Raw genomic sequence first — 21,452 nt, forward strand, 5'->3', positions numbered from 1 at the left:
CCTTTAGTTCAAAATGGGCAAATAAAACATGTGGGTTTTATGTATTAAAGCACATTTTATTTTAAACCTATAATGGTTGAAATAATGATTTTTTTTTCATTTTTTTTCTTATTATTCCCCTTACAGTGCATATAAGATATAATAATTCTTAGCAAAAAGAACCACCCAAAGAAAGCCTAATTTGTGGGAAGGTAATTTTAATGTGTGTGTGTGCGCGCGTGTGTGTGTGTGCGTGTGTGTGTGTGTGTGTGTGTGTGTGTGTGTGTAATGTGTGTGATCCTTTTCTAATTTAAGAGGCTCAATTTGACATTTTCTGGTTTGCACCCATGTGTTAAAGACAAGTGGTTTCCCATCATGCCTCATTCATTTTGTGAGCATGGGCCTAATGCAGTAATGCAGCCTGACATAATCTTACAATTACTAGCGCAGGGGGAACAATGACCATTAACCCATTAGCGCCATGTGCATTACCATGGCAATGCACGTGTTACCATGGTAATGCACATGACACTAATGGGTTAACAGCCACTTTTCTTGCTATGCTACTAATAGTAAAATTGCTGTGTACCCCTTGCGCATGGAAACTTTACCGGAGTTTACTGCGTCAGGCCCCATGTCTCCTATCATTGGTTCTTTTTCAATTGTCTTTCGTTTACACCACTAGATCTGTTTTGTCGCCCTTCTTTTTTCTCCAAGGTCTTTCCAGCATACTTACATATTGTTTGCTAAATTTGAAATTCACAAAAGAATACTAGGATTATACTTCTTTTTGATCTGCAGTGGTGGCCATACAAGGTACAATAAAAATATTATATTTTTCTATTTATTTGACCAAAATGATTGAATCGAATGATATTTAAAAATAATCTTTTTTGTTCAATCGAGAAAAACAAACAATTATCCTGTTTGTTTGTTTTTTATGAAAATCTGATGGATATGATGTAAAAAAATCTTTATATTTGATCTAACAGAATAATCAAACAAAATTATATAATCGAAACAAAATGAAAAAATTGTACCATGTATGGGCATCATTAGATATTTCACTAGAAGTTATCCACTTAATACATGGCACAATTTTTTTTCATTTTTTTAATTAGATAATTTAGTTGGATTATTCCGTTAGATCAAATATAAAGATTTTTCCAACATATCGGATCTGATTTTTATTGAAAAAAGGTATAATTGTTAATTTTTCTTGATAAAAAAAAGATTCTTATTGACTTTAATTTGATTCAATCATTTTGGTTGAATAAATAGGAAAATTTAACCTTTTTTATCGTACCGTGTATGGGCACCAAAAGGCAGATTGCTAGAAAAAAAGCAATCTAGCCAACTCCTTTTCCAAGATGGCCAACAAATCTCTAATGTTTTTGCTACAGAAACCACAGGAAGACAACGATGGTGTTTTTTTTTTTGACAGATCTGCTACTTTTTCTACATTTCATATGCTTACCATAACTGGAAATTAAGCTATTTAACATTAATGATTTCATTGTAATGTCGAAATAAGAGAGCTTCAAATCTCTGCAGATGCTGATTGAGGGCAACAGAGTTTGAAGGGTTAATTGAACATATTTTGGTGCATGTTATGATCTGGTTATACTTTCATATACATAAGAGGTTTAGGTAACTTCCATTTAGCAAATGATTGCAGGGTGATGCAGCAGAGTCTCTCAGAGTCACAGCAACCAATAAAAGTAGTGGTTAGGGCCCATTTCCATTACTCGCAGTGCGATGCAGCTACATGGATGCATCATGCCATGGCTGTTCTAAAACTAATGCAAGACAATGGAATGGAAGAGCCACATCTGCCTGCCTTCTCTTCCAATACACGCAAAATCCAAGTGAAACCAATGGGAGGGGAAGTGATTCGTAGCCGCATTGGCTCCCGTTCGCAAGTGGAAACGTGCTCTTACAGTATAAATAAACTGATAAAAAATACTGATAATCAAGATGAGAAATAACTAACTTCCAATACCAGATTACATAGTTCAACATTTTTTTGGGATGAGTGATTACTTGATTTTCACCACTAGAACCCTAGATTACTTTAAAACACTAGACTACATCACACCTGCCTCTAAAACAATTTTAATATATTTTACCCAGATAACTATGAGCTGGTGTCTCCTCTACAACCTTTATTCTTCTTGCTCCAGCCGGTATGACCAAGGCCTCCACGTAACCTGTATAAACATACAAAGGCAACAGCATGAGCTAACTTTAATATAATGGAGAAATCTCAGAAAGTCTGTTACATAATGGAAAGATTTAAGATCATGACGTGTACAATTATGGCAAAAAGAACGTTTCTAATTAGCATATAAAAATAGAACCATAAAATAAACATTAAAACAAGGATAAAACAATTCCATTTCTTCACACAGTGACATTTTGAACAAGATCCGACATCTTGTTGAAATCATGTAAATACTGTACCCTCTATTTAAAGTGGAAAATGTATTAAATGTATTGCGCATTTCATCGCTGCATGCTGTTTGGACCAAGCTCATTCCGTATGCTAATGCGAAGCAGCTTAAAGCCGAGTTTATATATGCTGTAGTAAAAAGAAACCAGGTCTGGGATGAGGAATTCAGTCTAGTGTTATACATTGTTCTCAAAGTCATTGTGACCTATATTTATTTCCAACCATCATAATTTCACATAAATATCCTCAGATTCCTGATACTGAAAGAGTGAAATATAAATAGTGAGTTGAATGGAGAAGGGGTGATGTCTTTGTTTTTTGAGTTCAGATTGGTATATCAAGACAAATGTGTACCAAAAGAATAAAAAAGGAATTAAAAAGAAAACACCATTATGCTTATATTTTTTTTCGACCTTTATTAATCAATGGGTAAGCCAGGGGCGTAACTAGGGGGAGCAGCCCTTGCAACTGCAGGGAGGCCCAGAGGTGTGGGTGACCCAACTACTAACCTTCCCTTTTTCTGATACTCTAGATCAGGTGTTTTTGTGGCTGTGCATGTTAGTAATAATAATCCGAACATTTGTATAGCGCTTTTTCTCCTGTTGGACTCAAGAGCTGCAGCCACCGGGACGCACTCAAGAGGCCACCCTACAGTGTTAGGGAGTCTTGCCTTGAACTCCTTACTGAATAAGTACTGATCCTAGCTAGGATTCAAACCCTGGTCTCCCATGTCAAAGGCAGTTATGGCGGTTATGGATGGGAAGATCCTGATAGCCATTCTTGTTTTATGACCCTTGTAGGATGGGCCCCCAGGCTGTGAGGGCAACCAAGAAGAGACAAAGAAAGGGTAGCGAACTATAACGGGCCCATCAAAGTTTTTTCTGGGGATCCCACAATTTGTAGTTACACCCCTGGCGCTAGCTATGACCAATCTTTATGCAGTGTACTGAGTATGATTACTGCTAGGTTAAACAGCATGCACAGACAACCAAAAGACAGCTTTTAAAGAGGAACTCCAGTGAAAATAATGTAGTAAAAAAAGTGCTTCATTTTTTACCATAATTATGTATAAATGATTTAGTCAGTGTTTGCTCATTGTAAAATCTTTCCTCTCCCCGATTTACATTCTGACATTTATTACATGGTGACATTTTTACTGTGGACAGGTTATGTAGCTGCTCCTAGCTGTTTTGGCTGTTAGAGACAGCTGTTAACAGCTAATTCCTGTCTGTGAACATTGTTACATTGTGGCAGTTTGCCCAGAGTACCGTGGTACCCAGAGCTTCTTGTGGGAGGGGTTTCAGCACAAAATCAGTCATTCAGCGCCCCCTGATAGTCTGTTTGTGAAAAGCATTATTTTTCTCATGTAAAAGGGAGTATCAGCTACTGATTGGGATAAAGTTCAATTCTAGGTTGGAGTTTCTCTTTAAGTATGCAGCTGTCACATGTAAATGTAATGTTCTTTAATAAATGATTTCTCTTAAGGTGCTCAGTAATAATGCAATCTTGATATCACTTTTATGTAATATGAGAGACTATGTAAAGTATATTCACTCAGTTTACCCTTCTACCACATAGATTTGGAAAGATTTTACAATCATTAATGGGCATCTATAGGAAGGCAAGCTTCTTGTGCCTGTTGTTGTTCATCATTGAAAGTTGACCTCTACCTATATGTCATTGAATTGAACATTTCCACCACATTAGGTAGGTTGTGAGTGCCAAGTGCTCCAAAAGCTACACCACCATTGACCATTTATGTGTCAAACCAGAAAAAAAAATTAAAGGAGATCCAAATCTGCGATCAGAAAACCTTTTATGATTATTACACTTGATTTTTTTCTCTACTTAGCTAAACCCTGTAATATTTAGGATACTTTTACACATGGAGCAACACTTTGCGGTATGCTGCCCCGCTGCAGTGGCCTTTAGTCTCTATGAGACTTGCCACACTACCCGCGGTGCGATGCAATGCAGCAGAAGTGGATCCGAGGATGCAGAGGCAGCAAATATTCAGCAATGCATTGCCGAGCGGTACAAGTGTAGCAGGCATGAGGATAGAAAACAGTGACCTACCTTCTGTCCAGCAGGGAGAACGTCACTGTCGAGGGGGTGGAGGAATGCATACTGTATTACCTTGTTGGCGCATTCTGCTACATGGTATTGTACACAGGGGAATGGTGCAGTGCCCGAGTGCCCCGATATTACCTATCACAGGGCAATCGCACCATTCCTTGACCCATATGCAATTGACTTTTTCTCCTGAGTTTTTCACCTAGGTGATATTTTTAAACTTGTCAATAAAATGCCTTTTAAGCCACCAGAAAGCAAGAACATGCTCAAAATAATTTTGATATTACCCTTTCACCTACTTTGTGTTACTTTTTTAGTTGGAAAGTGCTGGGAAGGTATTTTAAAATGAAGATGAAAAACTATCTCCTAGGAGAAAACTCAGGTGAAAAAGTGAATTGCATATGGCCCCTTGTCAATAAAATGCCCTTAAATTCATATTAATTTTAATTATTTTTTTAACCTTTTAACCTACTATTTGGTACTTTTTTAACCTCCCCGGCGTTCTATTGAGATCGCCAGGGAGGCTGCGGGAGGGTTTTTTTTTTAATTAAAAAAAAACTATTTCATGCAGCCAACTGAAAGTTGGCTGCATGAAAGCCCACTAGAGGGCACTCCGGAGGCGTTCTTCCGATCGCCTCCGGCGCCCAGAATAAACAAGGAAGGCCGCAATGAGCGGCCTTCCTTGTTTTGCTTAGATCGTCGCCATAGCGACGAGCGGAGTGACGTCATGGACGTCAGCCGACGTCCTGACGTCAGCCGCCTCCGATCCAGCCCTTAGCGCTGGCCGGAACTTTTTGTTCCGGCTACGCTGGGCTCAGGCGGCTGGGGGGACCCTCTTTCGCCGCTGCTCGCGGCGGATTGCCGCAGAGCGGCGGCGATCAGGCAGCACACGCGGCTGGCAAAGTGCCGGCTGCGTGTGCTGCTTTTTATTTGAAGAAAATCGGCCCAGCAGGGCCTGAGCGGCAGCCTCCGGCGGTGATGGACGAGCTGAGCTCGTCCATACCGCTCAGGAGGTTAATTGCAAAGTGCTGAAAAGTTTAAATTAGAAGATGAAAAATTATCTCTTAGGAGAAAACTCAGGAGAAAACATAGGCAAGTTGGGGGGGTGTTACTGCTGCCCAGAATCCCCCTCAGAAAAGAGCTGGTGCAGTGTCTGTGGACAGGCATCCAACCTTTCACTTTCCTTCTCTACCATTCCCCCACTCTCTTCTGTCTCTTTCTCCCATGCTCCTGTTTCTGTCTCACCATCTGTCTCCCACACACTCCTCCCACCCTAAAAAAAAATCAACATTGTCTCATTTTAACTGCTATTAGGAATTTATATAGAACTGTCTTCAGAGGAGCTCCCAATCTAATCCCCACCATAGTCATACTCTAATGTCCTACTATGTTATTATATTGTGCATAACTGAGAGAGACCATTCAGGAATTCTCCTTTGAAAATCCTGGGTTTGCCCCTGGAACAAGCTAATTGCATATGGGCCCTATGTGAAACCAGCCTTACATTTTGTTCATTCGTTATTCTCTGAACCACCAAAATCTGCTAGGTGTGACAACTAGCTTACAGTATATAGGACTAAATATGATTAGACTACATTACCTGCTCCTCTTGTGTGATTGAAGTCTCCTTTAATAACTCGGCATGATTTTCCATTGCCGTTGCAAACACCACAATGATCTTCTCTAGATAAGGAGCCCAGTACTCCATCACAGCCAACTTTCTTTTGAAACAGAAGAAAAAATACAATCAGCTGCAATAAAATGTAGGTATTATAGGTAAAAATTGTAGAAAATAATTATTTGCATGCTGAAGCCTATTCAGTAAATGCATTTAATAAAGCAATCCAATGTATCAGCACACCAATAGATCCATCAAACACGCTCCTTAATTGAGCCAAAGGAGCGTGTTTGATGCAACTATTGGTGTGCTGACACATTGGATTGCTGTATTTGACGGTGGTATTGCCTATTCCACAGTATCAAGCACCATAAAGATATTTGATGGAGAGCCTAATTACGGCTATTGGATTGCATGCAAGGGGAACTTAAAATTAGGAGACTTACCTATTGTGTAACTGGAAGGAGCCTGCCATCTGGGGATTCCAACATAAGACCTCCTAGGACTTATGCAACCACCACCCCCTCTTGGGCATCGGAGGTGGGGAAGAGGCTCTTGACCATGTTGGCTCTGTAGGAGAGGGGGAGGCTTTGTCACCTCTCTCTTACGAGGCCCCCCCCCCTCATGTACCATATGGGCTGGTATGGTTAGTATGGCGGAGCCCTACACAGGTTGACTCAATCATCCTGGCTACGTCAGCCTGCGTGGGTGATAAGGTGTTAATTTAAGCTTTGAAGCGGGCACTATATTGTTTTAAATTATAAAAAAAATTGGCATGGCCCCACCAATGGGACCATTGCCTAGTTTTAGAACTTGCCAACGCTTATTAGGAACTGCATAGGTCCCACTATGTTTTAGTGTTCTTTAATGGTTAATAATGTTTCATGTTTACTTTTTCAGAGTTCTGGATACTGGGAGACTCCAAAATGTACAGCTGTCATGTGTATATGCTGTAAAAACTTGGCAGTGAGGAATAAGCCTTGCTCCCACCCAACATAAAACATGGCAAGTGTTGGAGAATGTGTAAAAATAATTGCATGATTAACTTCAAGCAGGATAAAGGACTTAAGAAAGCTGATGCTGAGACGTAATCTAGGTCATGGTTGAATAAAGATGAGAAGATCTGGGCAGCATCCTTCACATGTTCCTAGGTCTGTAATTGATTGTATTTCTCATCTAGCAGCATGTACAGTATGTGATTGTTTGACTATTACAAAGAGTGCCATGCATTGTTGCTACTATATAAATAAATCATACATACAATTATGCAACATGTTTGAGTGGTTTGCTTTATATCTTGGCATTTTTTTCTTTATCTAATACAAAACTCTGGTACAATTTTTGCTTGCATGTACAACACGCGCATCACCTCATTTAGATCATGCAAATCAGAGCTGTGATCATTTTTGTTTATATATGTTTCTTCTGCCGAAGAATGTGTTTAACTTGATGACCAAATACCTCATTTAAGAACGCAGATGTTTAACAACTTTATGTTTAGGCTACAAAAAAGGAAAAAGTGAAGTAATGTCCGCCTTGCTGGCTTTCATTGTAAGGGTTCGGCAAGTTTATTCTCATTTTTATATGCAGAGCCACAACTCAATATATGCATTATCTTAAAATCTTTTGTACTGCATTTATGAAGGTATCTTTTTCTATAACCTGTTTGAGGTTTAAAGGACTTTTTGTCTGTTATTTATTACCTGAAAATGTGGAATTACAGTCCAAATTTCCTCTCTGCTTCAACAGAGTAGCTGCAGCATTATACCTTTTAAAAACAGTCTTTTTTAAGTGCCTTAAATGGTTAAGATGTTTATTTTCATTATCTTCTAAAGCCTTTTTATGTGACTGCACCAGCCAAATGTCCTCCATACTCAAATCATCTGGTAAGTAGTGGAAACCTTGTTGCATTGTAGTTGCAAAGTCACTGGTCCCTGATGCACCAGTTCAGTCACAGATATCCAACAAAGGGAAAATGGATCCGCATTAGGGTCAAAATATGCAAAATACTTAATTGCCAGACATGTGCGAATGGATAAAAAAGAAAGCACCCACAGCCTACTCCACAGCTTACATGTTTCTGACCTGGTGGTCCTTAATCATAGCTAAAGTGGAAGTGCATAAAGTACAACAACAACAACAACAAATAACATTTGTAGAGCGCTTTTCTCCCATAGGACTCAAAGTGCATAAGCATGGCTCAGACCATCGTGGTACAGAGGAAGAATTTTATAAGTCCGGAAATGCCAGGCTAAACAGGTGGCTTTTCAGTCTGGATTTGAATAGCTCCAGGGATGGTGCTGTCTTTACTGGGTGTGGCAGGGAGTTCCAAGGAGTAGGGGCAGCATGACAGAAGGCTCTATCTCCAGATTTTTTGAGGTGCACTCTGGGAGTGACCAAGTTTATAGAACTTGCTGATCTGAGGTTGTGAGAGGTGTGGTGCAGCTTCAGCAAGTCCTTCATGTATCCAGGGCCCAGATTGTGCAGGGATTTGAATGTCAGCAGTCCAATCTTGAAGAGTATTCTCCATTCTACTGGTAGCCAGTGCAGTGAGCGAAGGATCGGTGTAATGTGACAGTGGCGAGGCTGGTTTGTTAGCAATCTGGCAGCAGCATTCTGTACTAATTGCAGGCGATGCAGGTCCTTTTTGGGGAGGCCAGCATAAAGGGCATTGCAGTAGTCCAGCCGTGATGTGATGAAGGCGTGAACTAGGGTTGGAAGATCCTCTGGGGGAATCAGATGTTTAATCTTTGCAATGTTCTTCAGATGAAAGTAGGAAGATTTAACTACAGATGAAATTTGGTTTCTGAAACTCAAATCCCCATTAATTAGTACGACAAGGCTGTGCACAAGGTTGGAGCTGTTTATGTCTGAATTCCCAATCCTGATTGGTGTTGCTTTAGGATAGAGCTGTTTTGATGGCGAGCACTGGCTTTGGACAAAGAGGACCTCAGTTTTGTCAGCATTCCGTTTCAACCAGTTATCAATCATCCATGCCTGTAGCTCAGCTAAGCAAGAGTTTATTTTTGGAGTAGGGTCTGTTCCACCAGGTTTGAAGGACAGGTATAGCTGTGTGTCATCGGCGTAGCAGTGGTGCGTTAGGCCATGTCGTTGGATAAGTGTACCGAGTGGCAACATGTAGATTGCAAACAGCAGAGGGGATAGGATGGATCCTTGTGGCACTCTGCATTGTAGAGGTGCAGGTTTGGACATTATAGGTCCTAGGGATACTCTCTGTGTTCTGTCAGTCAGGAATGATCTGAACCACTGGAGGACTGATCCACTGATGCCACAGTACTCCTGCAGTCTGTTAATCAGGATTTCATGGTCAACTGTATCAAAAGCCGCTGAGAGATCCAACAGGATTAGGATGGAGCATTCCCCTCTGTCCCTTGCCATGAGCAGATCGTTGCAGACTTGCATGAGGGCTGTTTCACAGCTGTGGTGTTTCTTAAAGCCAGATTGTAGAGGGTCCAGGATGTTGTTTACTGACAGCCTGATTTCAAGTTGCAGATAGACAGCCTTTTCAATAACTTTACCTAAGAAGGGGAGGTTGGAGACAGGTCTGTAGCTGCTCATTGCATCTGGATCCATGGAAGGTTTTTTAAGAAGGGGCTTGATGATTCCTTCTTTTAAAAAGGTAAGAAACCTCCCTGCTTGCAGAGAACAATTTACTATTTTGTGAAATGCTGGACCAAACAGGTCAGGGCATTTCAGCATATGTTTAGTTGGTCCAGGGTCCAGGTCACAGGTTGTCTGGCGGAGGTGATGGAGGATGTCTGAGATCTCTTCCTCACTAATACTTTTGAAGTCAGTCCAGGGTGTTAGGTTGTTTTTGCAGCTATTTCCAGGAGTTGCATGAGTCTTGGGTGCTGTGGACTAAATGAGAGACCGAATAGAGGATACTTTGTCAGCAAAGTAGCAAGCAAATTTCTCACATAGCTCCTTTGAGGGAGTTATAGTAGGCTTTAGGCAGGATGGGTTACATAGTCTATCAACTGTGCGGAATAGTTGGGCTGGTCTGTTGGTGACCTTTGCGATCTCCTGTGATAGGTAGGAAGATTTTTTCTTGGTGATCGCATTTTGGTAGCTTTCCAGGTGAGAGACAAGGGTGTGTTTATCTTTTGAATTCTGAGATTTTCGCCACTTCCTTTCTAGTCTGCGCACTTCTTTCTTTAGGTCCTTTAGTGAGCTGTCAAACCACCGTGCATGGTGAAGTGGTGTAGACCGTTTAATGCGAACTGGAGCAAGGGCGTCTAAGGCAGATGACACTGCATGGTTGTACATCAGGACCAAGGAGTCTGGGTCTGCGCAATGATTGGTTAATGCATCGAAGTTGAGGATATTCTGAACGTGCTGGGGTGAGACATCTTTCAGAGAACGGTATTTTATGAGTTCTTTCCCTCTGTGTTTTATCGCTGGAGCTGTCATTGAGAAGTGGATGGTGTGGTGGTCTGACCATACCACTGGGTTTATATCCATGTGTGATATTAAAAGTCCACAATGAAATATAAGATCCAGGGTGTGCCCTTTCTTGTGGGTGGGGAGGTTGACAGCCTGAGAGAAACCCAGTTCACTAATTATGAGAAGTAGTTTACTTCCTAGGCGTGAGGCGTGATCATCCACCCATGCATTAAAATCTCCCAGAATGATCCATCTAGTGTGTTCCACTGTAGGGCAGGATAAGAGTTCAGAGATTTCTTTGAGAAAGGCTGGACCATTTTCTGGGGGGCGGTATATGAGCAATATGTTGATATTTACTTCTGCTGACAGTTGGGCTGCAAGACATTCAAAGGTTTCAGTGGAGCCTATGGCCAGGGACCTTATGTTCAAAGAGGATCTGAAGCATATGGCAACCCCCCCACCCTTGCGGACTTGTCTCTCACAGTGCAAGACTGACTAATTGGTCAGCACCGTTGCTTCAAAAGTTGGGCCTGCATGTTTCCCAAGCCAGGTCTCTGTCAAAAAGGTCAAATCAGAGAGCTCTATTAGGTCATGTATAGTTGCAGTCTTATTATTTATCGATCTGGCATTGCAGAGTGTGGCTGTGATTGAGCTTTCTTGGGGACAGCTATGTTTTTTAGACTTCACTGTCAAACTTGTTACCCTTTGCCTGGTGTTGCTTCCCTGGTGTTTATTTTTGGAACCACTACCTCTCCGCCACCTTCTGCGTTTCCTGAGTATCCCAAAGGATTTTAAGAGAGAGCTAGTGAGGTGTTAATTTGTAATTGTTTCTTGGGATGGCAGGCAGAGAAAAGGTCCTTTGATAGTATGTTGACATTAGAGACAATATACTTGTTCAGATAGCTTTTACTTCTGGAATCATGCTGAGATCAAAGGGGATCTGTGCAAGATGCTTCCATTCCTACACAGAGTTGGATCATAGATTTATTTTAAGTAAAGTTCCTTGTTTTAGAGTTAGATGATAAATGATAAAATAAATGTGGAACATAGTCACGTGGTGCATATGCCATGGATAATGGATAAAGGATTACTCACAGGTTGGAGTGAGGGCAATCACAGAGAGGTTGAAGGTCTTGTTTCAGGTCAGCTGTTAGAAGGCTTGGTGTGTTCAGGAATGGTAGGTTTCATGTAGGATTTCAATCCAGTTTAAATCTCTGCCATCCAAAGTAATCAGATTGTTCTGGTTGGTTGGTTGTAGTTGTATCCTTGGTCGTGATGGGTGGAATTCCTCTGTATTTTGGGTCCAGTTTCAGCACAAATAGGTTTAAAGGTGTAGAAATCTGAGACAAGGTCTGGAGCAGGTTAAGAGAGCTGCAGCCCGTCTGGGCGCGCTCAGTCCACCCAGTCCACCCAGTCCACCCAGTAGTCCACAAATGCTCTAAAGGAAAGGGAGGGTATCCCCAAGGACAACCCCCAAGAGAAGGTACACCCGGGAGAGAAAAACATATATATTTTCAAACCATGTATATACTTAATTAAATGGAAACTGTTATAGCAAAATAGTCATTTTTTTTAAAGTCCCTGAAATGGTTAAAATGTTTATTTTAGCTGTCTCTTGAAGTGTTTTCATATGACTGCACCAGCCAAAAGCTGTGCCACACACACATCTCCTGGTAAAAGTGGATATTTTCTTATGTATGAACATCAGAAGATACCACTGTTTGCTGCACAAACAGAGCAGGGATCTTATCTGGAGTGGGTGACGTATTAGCTTCCCTGATACTTCATTTTCAGTACACTAACTAAACAGGAGTTGACATAAGATGACATGGGCTTCTTTAACCTCCTTGGCGGTATGAAAAATACCGCCAGGAGGGAGCGCAGCAGTTTTTTTTAAATTTTTTTTTTTTAATCATGTAGCGAGCCGAGGGCTCGCTACATGATAGCCGCTGCTGAGCGGCATCCCCCCGCCCGCTTCGATCGCCTTCGGCGATCTCCGATCAGGAAATCCCGTTCATAGAACGGGATTTCCTGGAGGGCTTCCCCCGTCGCCATGGCGACGGGGCGGGATGACGTCACCGACGTCACTGACGTCGGGACGTCATTGGGAGTCCCGGGCCACCCCTCGGCGCTGCCTGGCACTGATTGGCCAGGCAGCGCTGGGGTCTGGGGGGGGGGGGGGGGCCGCGCGCCGCAGCAAATAGCGGCGATCGGGCGGGGGCCGGCGGCGATCAGAGTGCTGGCGCAGCTAGCAAAGTGCTAGCTGCGTCCAGCAAAAAAAAAAATTATGAAAATCGGCCCAGCAGGGCCTGAGCGGCACCCTCCGGCGGCTTACCCCGTGTCCAGCACGGGGTTACCGCTAAGGAGGTTAAGCACTGTGGCATGGAGAATTGTGTTTTTTGCACAAATGACCTTCTATTGGGTCAGAGACAGCTAGAATAACTATGTGGGCAATATGGAATAGCAAGACAGGTTTTTACTGTATGTTGTTACACAGCACCGGCTCTCTCATGATGAAGCAAGGTGAAGCATTTGCATCAGGTGCAGAGATTACAGGGGCAGCATTTCATTTTTCTAATAGTACATAGTCAGAGTAGGAGGAAAAGCAAGAGGAGAACGAGGTAAAGAGGTCATCATTGGGGAAAAGCAGCTTGTTGTGCTGTGTGAGGAGCAGCAGTGTTTCATATGACTTGCACAGCAGAGGTGGCACTGCTGTACTGACTGAGGAGGGGCCGCATCCTCACAAGTTTTCCTCAGGCAGCAAAAAGTCTGGAACCGTAATTGCTGATGCTCTGCCTGTAATACTTTAACTTATGGGCCCATAAAAATCATGTGGATCAGATGGTCCGACTCCAGTGATACTTACTGAAGTCAAAAGCCCAGCATTGACAGCAGGGCAACTGGCATCCTATATAATAAATCCACTGTGTCCCTGCATCCTCTCCTGTCCCTGTGTCCGTGCGTTTGCTCATGTGTGGCACGTGGGCGGACATGGTAGAGCAGGAGGATGGGTGCAAGGGGAGCACGGCTTGCATACCAGGCAAGGTAGTGGTGAGGGGGGTCGCGGCCGAGCCCTTGGCCCGTTTTAAACGGGCAGGCTTAATGCCTAGTTATATACCGGTATAAGGAAATAAAGTTGTCAGCCTCCATATTCCTCTCACTTTAGGTTCAGCATGGCTTTAGTGTTTATAGTGATTTAGCTGTGTGCTGCGGAAATCTGAAGCATGCCGTGCAGATTCGCACCACAGTGTGATCTGGACGGCACTCCATTGAACAGATAGGCAGCGTTTCCCTGAGCAGCTCGCATGCAGGGAAATGGTGCAAATTTAGCTCGAATTCTGGCTTAATGGAAATAGGCCCTCTTAAAGAGGAACTCCAGTGAAAATAATGTAATAAAAAAGTGCTTCTTTTTTACAATAATTGTGTATAAATGATTTAGTCAGTGTTTGCCCATTGTAAAATCTTTTAAATCCCTGATTTACATTTTGACATTTATTATATGGTGACATTTTTACTGTTGGCAGGTGATGTAGCTGCTGCATGCTTTTTTGACAGTTGGAAACAGCTGTAAACAGCTATTTCCCACAATGCAACAAGGTTCACAGACAGGAAACTGCCAGGAGTACGTACTCAGAGCTTCTTGTGGGAGGGGTTTCCCCACAATATCAGTCATACTGATTGGGATAAAGTTCAATTCTGGGTCGGAGTTTCTCTTTAAAGAGTCTGTAAGGATAAATAGGTTTACTTTCTGTTTGTCATTACTGTGTGCTCTTATTTTTGGATCAAAGGCAGGTAGGAAGATAACTATATAGCCAATACAGAGTCGGGAGATATCTTTTAAATTGTATATTATACCAGACTGTAGTTTTATGACAGTATTTTTTTTATTGCACTACTGGTTTCATTCAGTTGCATTTCCTGTTGGGTTGGCGGAGAGGCACTAAGCAGCTTTAGTGACTAACTGTATATGTAGTGAATATGGCTTCTGCTCTGTAGTTACATTAATCCATTTATTTTATTTGCAGGACCTTAGAAAGTGTCCTCCATTGATGGGTTTTTGAACTGGAAATCCATTAACATCTCCTACACTTTACAACACTTTGTCTGCTGTCACAATTGTTTTAAAATGCAGTTAATAAACCATTGTTAATAAACCATTCGGCCTGGCTTCTTCATGTCAAACTACATTACCAAACACATTTTGTTATAGCACATTAGTTTGTTTGTAGAATGGCCCTCGTTGTCACTGTACCTGGCATCTTCCATTGGAACACATGTCCATCCCATTCTGTCCACAGGAGGTTCCATCCAATGTTTTCTCTGCCACCAGGGCAGGTTGATCTTTTCCAAGGGCAGAGCAAAATAGTGCACAAGGTCTGTCTGAAGGGAAAGGAGAGGACATGATAAGCCATACAAATAGAGCAGCAAAAACACAATGATGAGTGCGCCAAAATGTTTAAAGCCTAACAGAAACAGAAGAGATCAAATATATTTTTTATCATATAGACAAATATACCCTAGTATACTTAATAAATACAGATGTGACAGAAATAACCATATTAACAGAACTTGTTTTCTATGTGTCACTTTAAAGCCTTGTACACACAAACGAGGCATGTTGTCCATCAGGGATCAGCATGTAATCCCTTGTGTGACATTGCAGTGCCGAGGCTGTACATTCACATTGCTAGCCAGCAGGCTAGTGATGTGTTCTGTACCTATGTGGGTGGGAAGATTGGAGCAGGAGTGATGTCACAGAGCAGGCAGGCTAAGAGGAGTGAACAATGCTCTTGGCCGTCGCTCAGCCAAAGTGAATTGCCATTAGAGGGGTTGGCCGCTGTTGTACCCACGCTGGATTCCCTGCAGATAGTGTGTGTTCAGCACTTAAGTTAAACTTGAAGATCACAAATAAAATAATATTTGTAAACCTTAAATGTATATATAGTTTGTATTTGCACACCTGCACTACCTCAGCTTACAGTAGAGTGGACTAGGAGCGCCAGTTGTTTCTTAGTTTTTTTATATGGTTTTCAAACAGAACATAGTTTATGTGTACATACTTTAGCAAGTACAGAATGTCCCGGGATCACTGAACCCGGGGAGGACTAAGAAATGGCTGCCTTTGATAGACTGGTGTGCCCATTCTGAAGATATCCTCAACCTTTTCTGTCTCCTGAGTCTTGCTTTTGGACAAAGCCAAAACCTTCAAACACAAGTGGAGATTTCAGGGTCACAAGTCACAAACCCATTTACCCCACCTGCTCTAAATTAAAATTTGTCCTTGAAGCACTAACCAACAGTGGAGAAGTGGTAAGAATAACTCTGTCTGGATTTGTTTATGCTGAGAGTTTGTCTTGCAATGAGTTGCTTATATTGTAATTAAGTTGAGTACCGGTCATTTTATTTAATGAAATGCAGTGTCCCTTTATGTTTAAAGAACAATACGGAAAGCTGCAAGTTGTCCATGTTGTCTCTGCACAATATTTCTAGCCATTTCTCAGCTGAAGGAACTTCCATATGGTCTTGGTCTGTGCCATTAATATGCATCATGGGGAAATAATATGACCAAAGATTCCTTTCACTACATTTCTTGACCTTTGTCTCCATAAACATTATTACAGTCTTCAGTCAGAAACAAATACCAGTTTGTTGCACTTTACAAATCATCTGGAAACTCATAAACATGCTATTTTCAGACATAAATCACAGTAAACTATAAGGCAAACAGAAAAAAAGAAATTCAATTATGACACATGGACTGACAACAGAAACACTGAAATAATGCAGAGATGTTCTTGAATGACTCAGGCTTGTGTAATGTGTGTTATACTGCACTACAATTAAAGCTCTTTGTAGGAAAAGAAATGTACTTGGTTTTAATAAACATACAGATGCAACTTGGAAAATTGCACAATATCTGCTGAATTAGATCTCGCCAAACAATTCATGGCGGGGTGATGGTGTTCTTTTATCTATTATCTACCATGTCTATCTATTATCAAACAGGATGTAAGCCTGACGAAGGCTGCAAGGCCGAAAGCTTGCATATTCTTCTTCTTTTTAGTTAGGCAATAAATGGTATCATCCTGATTTAAAACTTATATTTTCTTGTTGTGAATGTATTTTTTACAGCTTTATTTTTTAAATATATTTTATTTTTTTTAATATTAATTTTCTTTCTTTCTATATTTTAGAACATACCGTAGGGGCCCGTTTCCACTATACGCGGATTTTGGGTGCAGAAAAACTGACCCTAGTGAATGCCTATGGACCTGTTTCCACTAAACGCAATTTTTCTGATGCACAAAAATTATGGATGGCATGTTGCAGATTTCTGCATCAGATTCTGAATGCAGAAAAACTTCAATGAATGCCTATGGGTCTGTTTCCACAAACATTTTCATTGTATGGGAAAATGGATGCATGATGCAGAAATCCGCATCAGAAATATCGATTTGCGTTTAGTGGAAACAGGCCCTAATAATCAGGGGCAATGTTAGAAGAACTGGCTTCTGTATTCTTACAACAGTAAAGCAATAATACTCATGAATTTTGTGGAGGAGAAAAGGATAGTCGGAAATACAGATTTCCAACTCTGCAGAAATTCTGCTTTCCGCCAATGCCAAATACCGCTACCGCTTTCCACCTTCCATGTATGTCCACAATTCCAATATGGATTTCTGCCAAAAATGTCCGCATTCTCTAATTGACTAATTCATTTTGGGTCTTCTGATTGGCTTAAAATTACCGAATATCGGTAAATGGAGTACCGCAGAAAACGCATTCTCTGACTGGCTTATTCATTCCGACTTTCGGAGTCTTCTGATTGGCTTAAAATTACTGAATATCGGTAATGCGGATTTTACGCCAAAATTTCCACCTAAATTCGCATTCTCTGATTGGTTTATTCATTCTGAGTCTTCTGATTGGCTTAAAATTACCGCAAATCGGTAAGTGGATTTTACGCAAAAATTATTGCAATTTCCGCTGAAATCCGCTTACCGCACTAGTATGTCCACATTCCGATGCGGAAATTCAGATTTCCGATCGAAAATGCTGAAATTACATTTCCCCAGGATTCGAATGAGCATCCTTAGAGGAGATGTTTAATGCCAGGTAAAGATAGAAGAGGGACACTTTTGGAATACTGATTTTTTTATTTTACAGGCGCTGCTCTGATTTTTATTTTATGGAATATGGTTTTCTTATGCTAGTTCAAAATTGATTTGTGAGTTGCTTAAAAATATTATCTGTATGTATGTATGTATATACAAATAATTTTGTTTATTTACTTAATTGTAAGGTTGATTGCATGTTAAAATGTATTTACCTAGTTTTCAGTTGTTGGTTTGATTGTTGATGTATCAGATGAGGGTGTTGACTGTCAATTGTACTATTGATCTTAGGCATTTTTCTGCCTGATGAAATTTGAAGACTTGTGAAAGTCTAAGAATTGTCTGGATTTGGTAGCAGTGGAACTCAATTAAAAATCTATTTATTATATTATTTAACAGCAAATAGCCCATTTACATTATCATAATTTATTTTATTTTTTTGGATGCCACCTAACCTACACATAAATTCTACTCCTACCCTGACAGCTTTACTGCCTGTTCTTGCAGAGCTACCACTGGGGATCCTGACAAAGAGCCAGTCACCAAGTGGAAGGAGAGAAATCTCCATCTGTCTATACTGTAGTTGACTTTAAGGTAACCTTTCCTTTGTGAGTAGACATTTCTAATTTTATTTTTAACTTGGTATCATGATACTATGCTTAGTGGCTCCCACTTTGCTCTTACTTTTGTCTCTTTGAAGTTCTTTGGACACACTCCTGGTCCTCCTCTTAATATACCACTATCAAAAAAAAAATGGCAGAATTTAAAATATGTGTAAACATATACAAATAAGTATGTTTCTTCCAGAGTAACATAAGCCATAAACGACTTTTCTCCTATGATGTTGTCACATACAGTAGGTAGTAGAAATATGACTGAACTTACAGGTTTTGGACTAGTCCATTTCCTCATGGGGGATTTTTAGTATTTTGTTTATCTTTTACAAAAACAATTTCTGGAAAGGATCTATACTAAAATGCAGGCCGCCCCTCCCCCTCCCCTACCTGTTTGAATGTTTGCACACTATTTTGGCAGTTGGAATGAGCAACTGCCGATCACTAAGTGCTTTTGAAATAAAGTAAAACCCTGAGAATCTCCCATAAGTAGATAGGCTGGTCCAAAACCTGTCAGTTCTCTCAGATTTCTATTACCTACTGTAAGTAAAAGCAAGATAGGAGAAAAGTAGTTTATGGCTCATTTTACTCTGGAAGAAACGTACTTCTTATTTGTATGTGTTTAGAGGAATTTTAAATTTCACAATTTCTCCCAGTTGTGGTCCTTTAACTCCCTCATGTCCTATGGCTTCTAAATGATACTACTTTGACCTCCTAGTATCTAATTCTTTTAAAACATAATACTGTAGCCTTGAAGTGATAACAGTTATATATCAGGTGCTGCACCTGATTACAGTTACATGTCTGCTATTTCACTTATGTGCCAATTCTTACTGTTCTGATATGACACAGATGAATGCTGCAAATGTGACATTTAACAGACAGTTTCATAAAAGATTGATGTCTATGCCAGCAGTAGTAGTAGCCACTGATTGGCAGCTGCCACTGTGCCAGCAGCAGTAACAGCAGCCACTCATTAGCAGCCACCACTGTGCCAGCAGCAGTAACAGCCACTCATTAGCAGCCACCACTGTGCCAGGAGCAGTAACAGCAACTCATTAGCAGCCACCAGTATGCCAGCAGCAGTAACAGCAACTCATTAGCAGCTACCAGTATGCCAGCATCAGTAAACTTGCCCACTGAAGGGGACATGCTGACTGCACACATGGTATATGCTTTACTTCCAGTGGACATGTTTTATCAGACAAAATAAAATTGGCATATCATACATAGGGGTAATCAGGAAAAATGTGTTTTATTTCAGTAGTTTGGGCCCCTAGCTATCTCAGAAACCATTGATCGAAAAATTTGGGACACCTCAATTTAAAATAAAAGTCACTTTTATAAATATGGCAGTCAGCTGATCAAAAGTGATGTTATTTATAGAGAACTAATAACACCTTTCTGGAGATCAGCTGATTGCCGTTATTATAAATAGGCCCCATAAGTTTTTATAGACAATGGAAAAAAGTTTATAGTGGTAACTGAAGACTTGGATTTTTATAAGCATAGTCTGCATCTAGAACTACAGTTTTGCTTTACAATTTATCTTGCAAGTCTCATAATCCTTATTTTCCAACTACACAGCAAGCAGAATAACAGACCTCCAAGCTCTATTAAGCCTAAATACACTCAAGCAAATGGGCAATAAAATGTTTAGTAAAAGAAAGCAAGTATGGCTACAAAAAACCTTTTACTTTCTACTTGCTTTTGTCTTTGCATTTATAAGCTTACTTGACATGTATACACTTGACAGTTTAACCTATGTGACATGCTACATTCTCCAGATGTACTGTAACGTTAGTCTGATTAAATATGTCATATATTAAGCGGTACGCATGTTATTTCCTCTGCATTCTTCTGAGCAAACTTCCTCCTTTATTTTATTTCCGCTCAATAAATTCCATAGAACATCAGATAACTAAAACTACATCTTAAAAGGCAATTTATAGTGACTTTCTTTCTTTTGTTATTATTTTTATTTATTTAATAGGTTTAGCACTAAAGTTTATAATCAGGAAAATATTCAATATTACAAATACAAATGTGATAGTGGTTTAGAGCACCACCTGCTGGATTAAATGTACACATTAAAACATGATTTGAAATAAAATTGTTCCTTAAAGGGGAACTGAAGAGAGAGTTATATGGAGGCTGTCATGTTTATTTCCTTTTAATCAATACCAGTTGCCTGGCAGCCCTGCTGGTCTATTTCTCTGCAGTAGTATCTGATTAAAACCAGAAACAAGCATGCAGCTAGTCTTGTCAGATCAGACTTATAAGTCTGAACCACTGAAACACCTGATCTGCTGCATGCTTGTTCAGGGTCTATGGCTAATAGTATTAGAGGCAGAGGATCAGCAGGGCTGCCAGGCAACTGGTATTGTCTAAAAGGAAATAAACATGACAGCCTCCATATACCTCTCTCTTCAGTTCCCCTTTAACCACTTCACCCCAAAGGGGTTTTTACCCTAACGGACAAGAGCAATTTTCACCTTTCTGTGCTCATCACTTTCATTTGCAAATAGCTTAATCACTACTAATCACAATGAAATGATCTATATCTTGTTTTTTTCACCACCAATTGGGCTTTTTGGGGTTATTATTTGTGTTCAGTAATTACTTTATTTTCTATGCATTTTAAATGGAAAAACAAGGAAAAAAACAAAAAATACACTATTTCTCCAATTGCATCCCCTATAGTTTTAATATAAACACTGCTACCGTGCATAAAACCCACACATTTTATCTGCCTATTTGTTCTGGTTATCACAAGATTTGAATTATGTCCCTAGTACAAAGTATGGTGACAATATAGTATTTGGAAATAAAGGTGTATTTTTTCTATGGTGGTTTTTTTTTGCACTATTTTTATGTGCACGTGCACGGGAATGCACGTGCATGCGGGAGCGCGCACGTGCACAACGGCAGCAGCACTGTCTGACTTATAAAAACGTCCTGGAGCCATTAAGAGGCTCTAGCAGGACGTTTTTATAAGTCAACTTGTCACTAAGTGGTTAAATTAGACCTGAACTCAGAACTTCCTCTCTGCTCTAAAAGATAAGCAACAGCATAATAACATTTAAAGAAACTAATTTCTTTGTTACAGTTGATACACATCCTGCACTAAATCTGCAGTGTGTCTACTTCCTGCTTTCATGGAAGCAGACATAGGGTTAACATCCTGTGTTTACAAA

General features: G+C 40.5%; 1 protein-coding gene across 1 annotated transcript in view; it reads right to left on the reverse strand.

The window, feature by feature from the left end:
- The window catches only part of ADAMTS19 (ADAM metallopeptidase with thrombospondin type 1 motif 19), a 245,618-nt gene that overhangs the window by 42,513 nt on the left and 181,653 nt on the right, over nt 1-21,452 (reverse strand). Inside the window, exons 14-16 of the mRNA XM_068256553.1 lie at nt 14,779-14,906; nt 6,105-6,225; nt 2,109-2,189 (exon numbers count right to left, since the gene is read on the reverse strand). Of these exons, the coding sequence (XP_068112654.1) occupies nt 2,109-2,189; nt 6,105-6,225; nt 14,779-14,906 (330 nt within the window). The remainder of the gene's footprint in view (nt 1-2,108; nt 2,190-6,104; nt 6,226-14,778; nt 14,907-21,452) is intronic.

The sequence above is a fragment of the Hyperolius riggenbachi genome, chromosome 1, assembly GCF_040937935.1.
Source record: "Hyperolius riggenbachi isolate aHypRig1 chromosome 1, aHypRig1.pri, whole genome shotgun sequence".
Lineage (NCBI taxonomy): Eukaryota > Metazoa > Chordata > Amphibia > Anura > Hyperoliidae > Hyperolius > Hyperolius riggenbachi.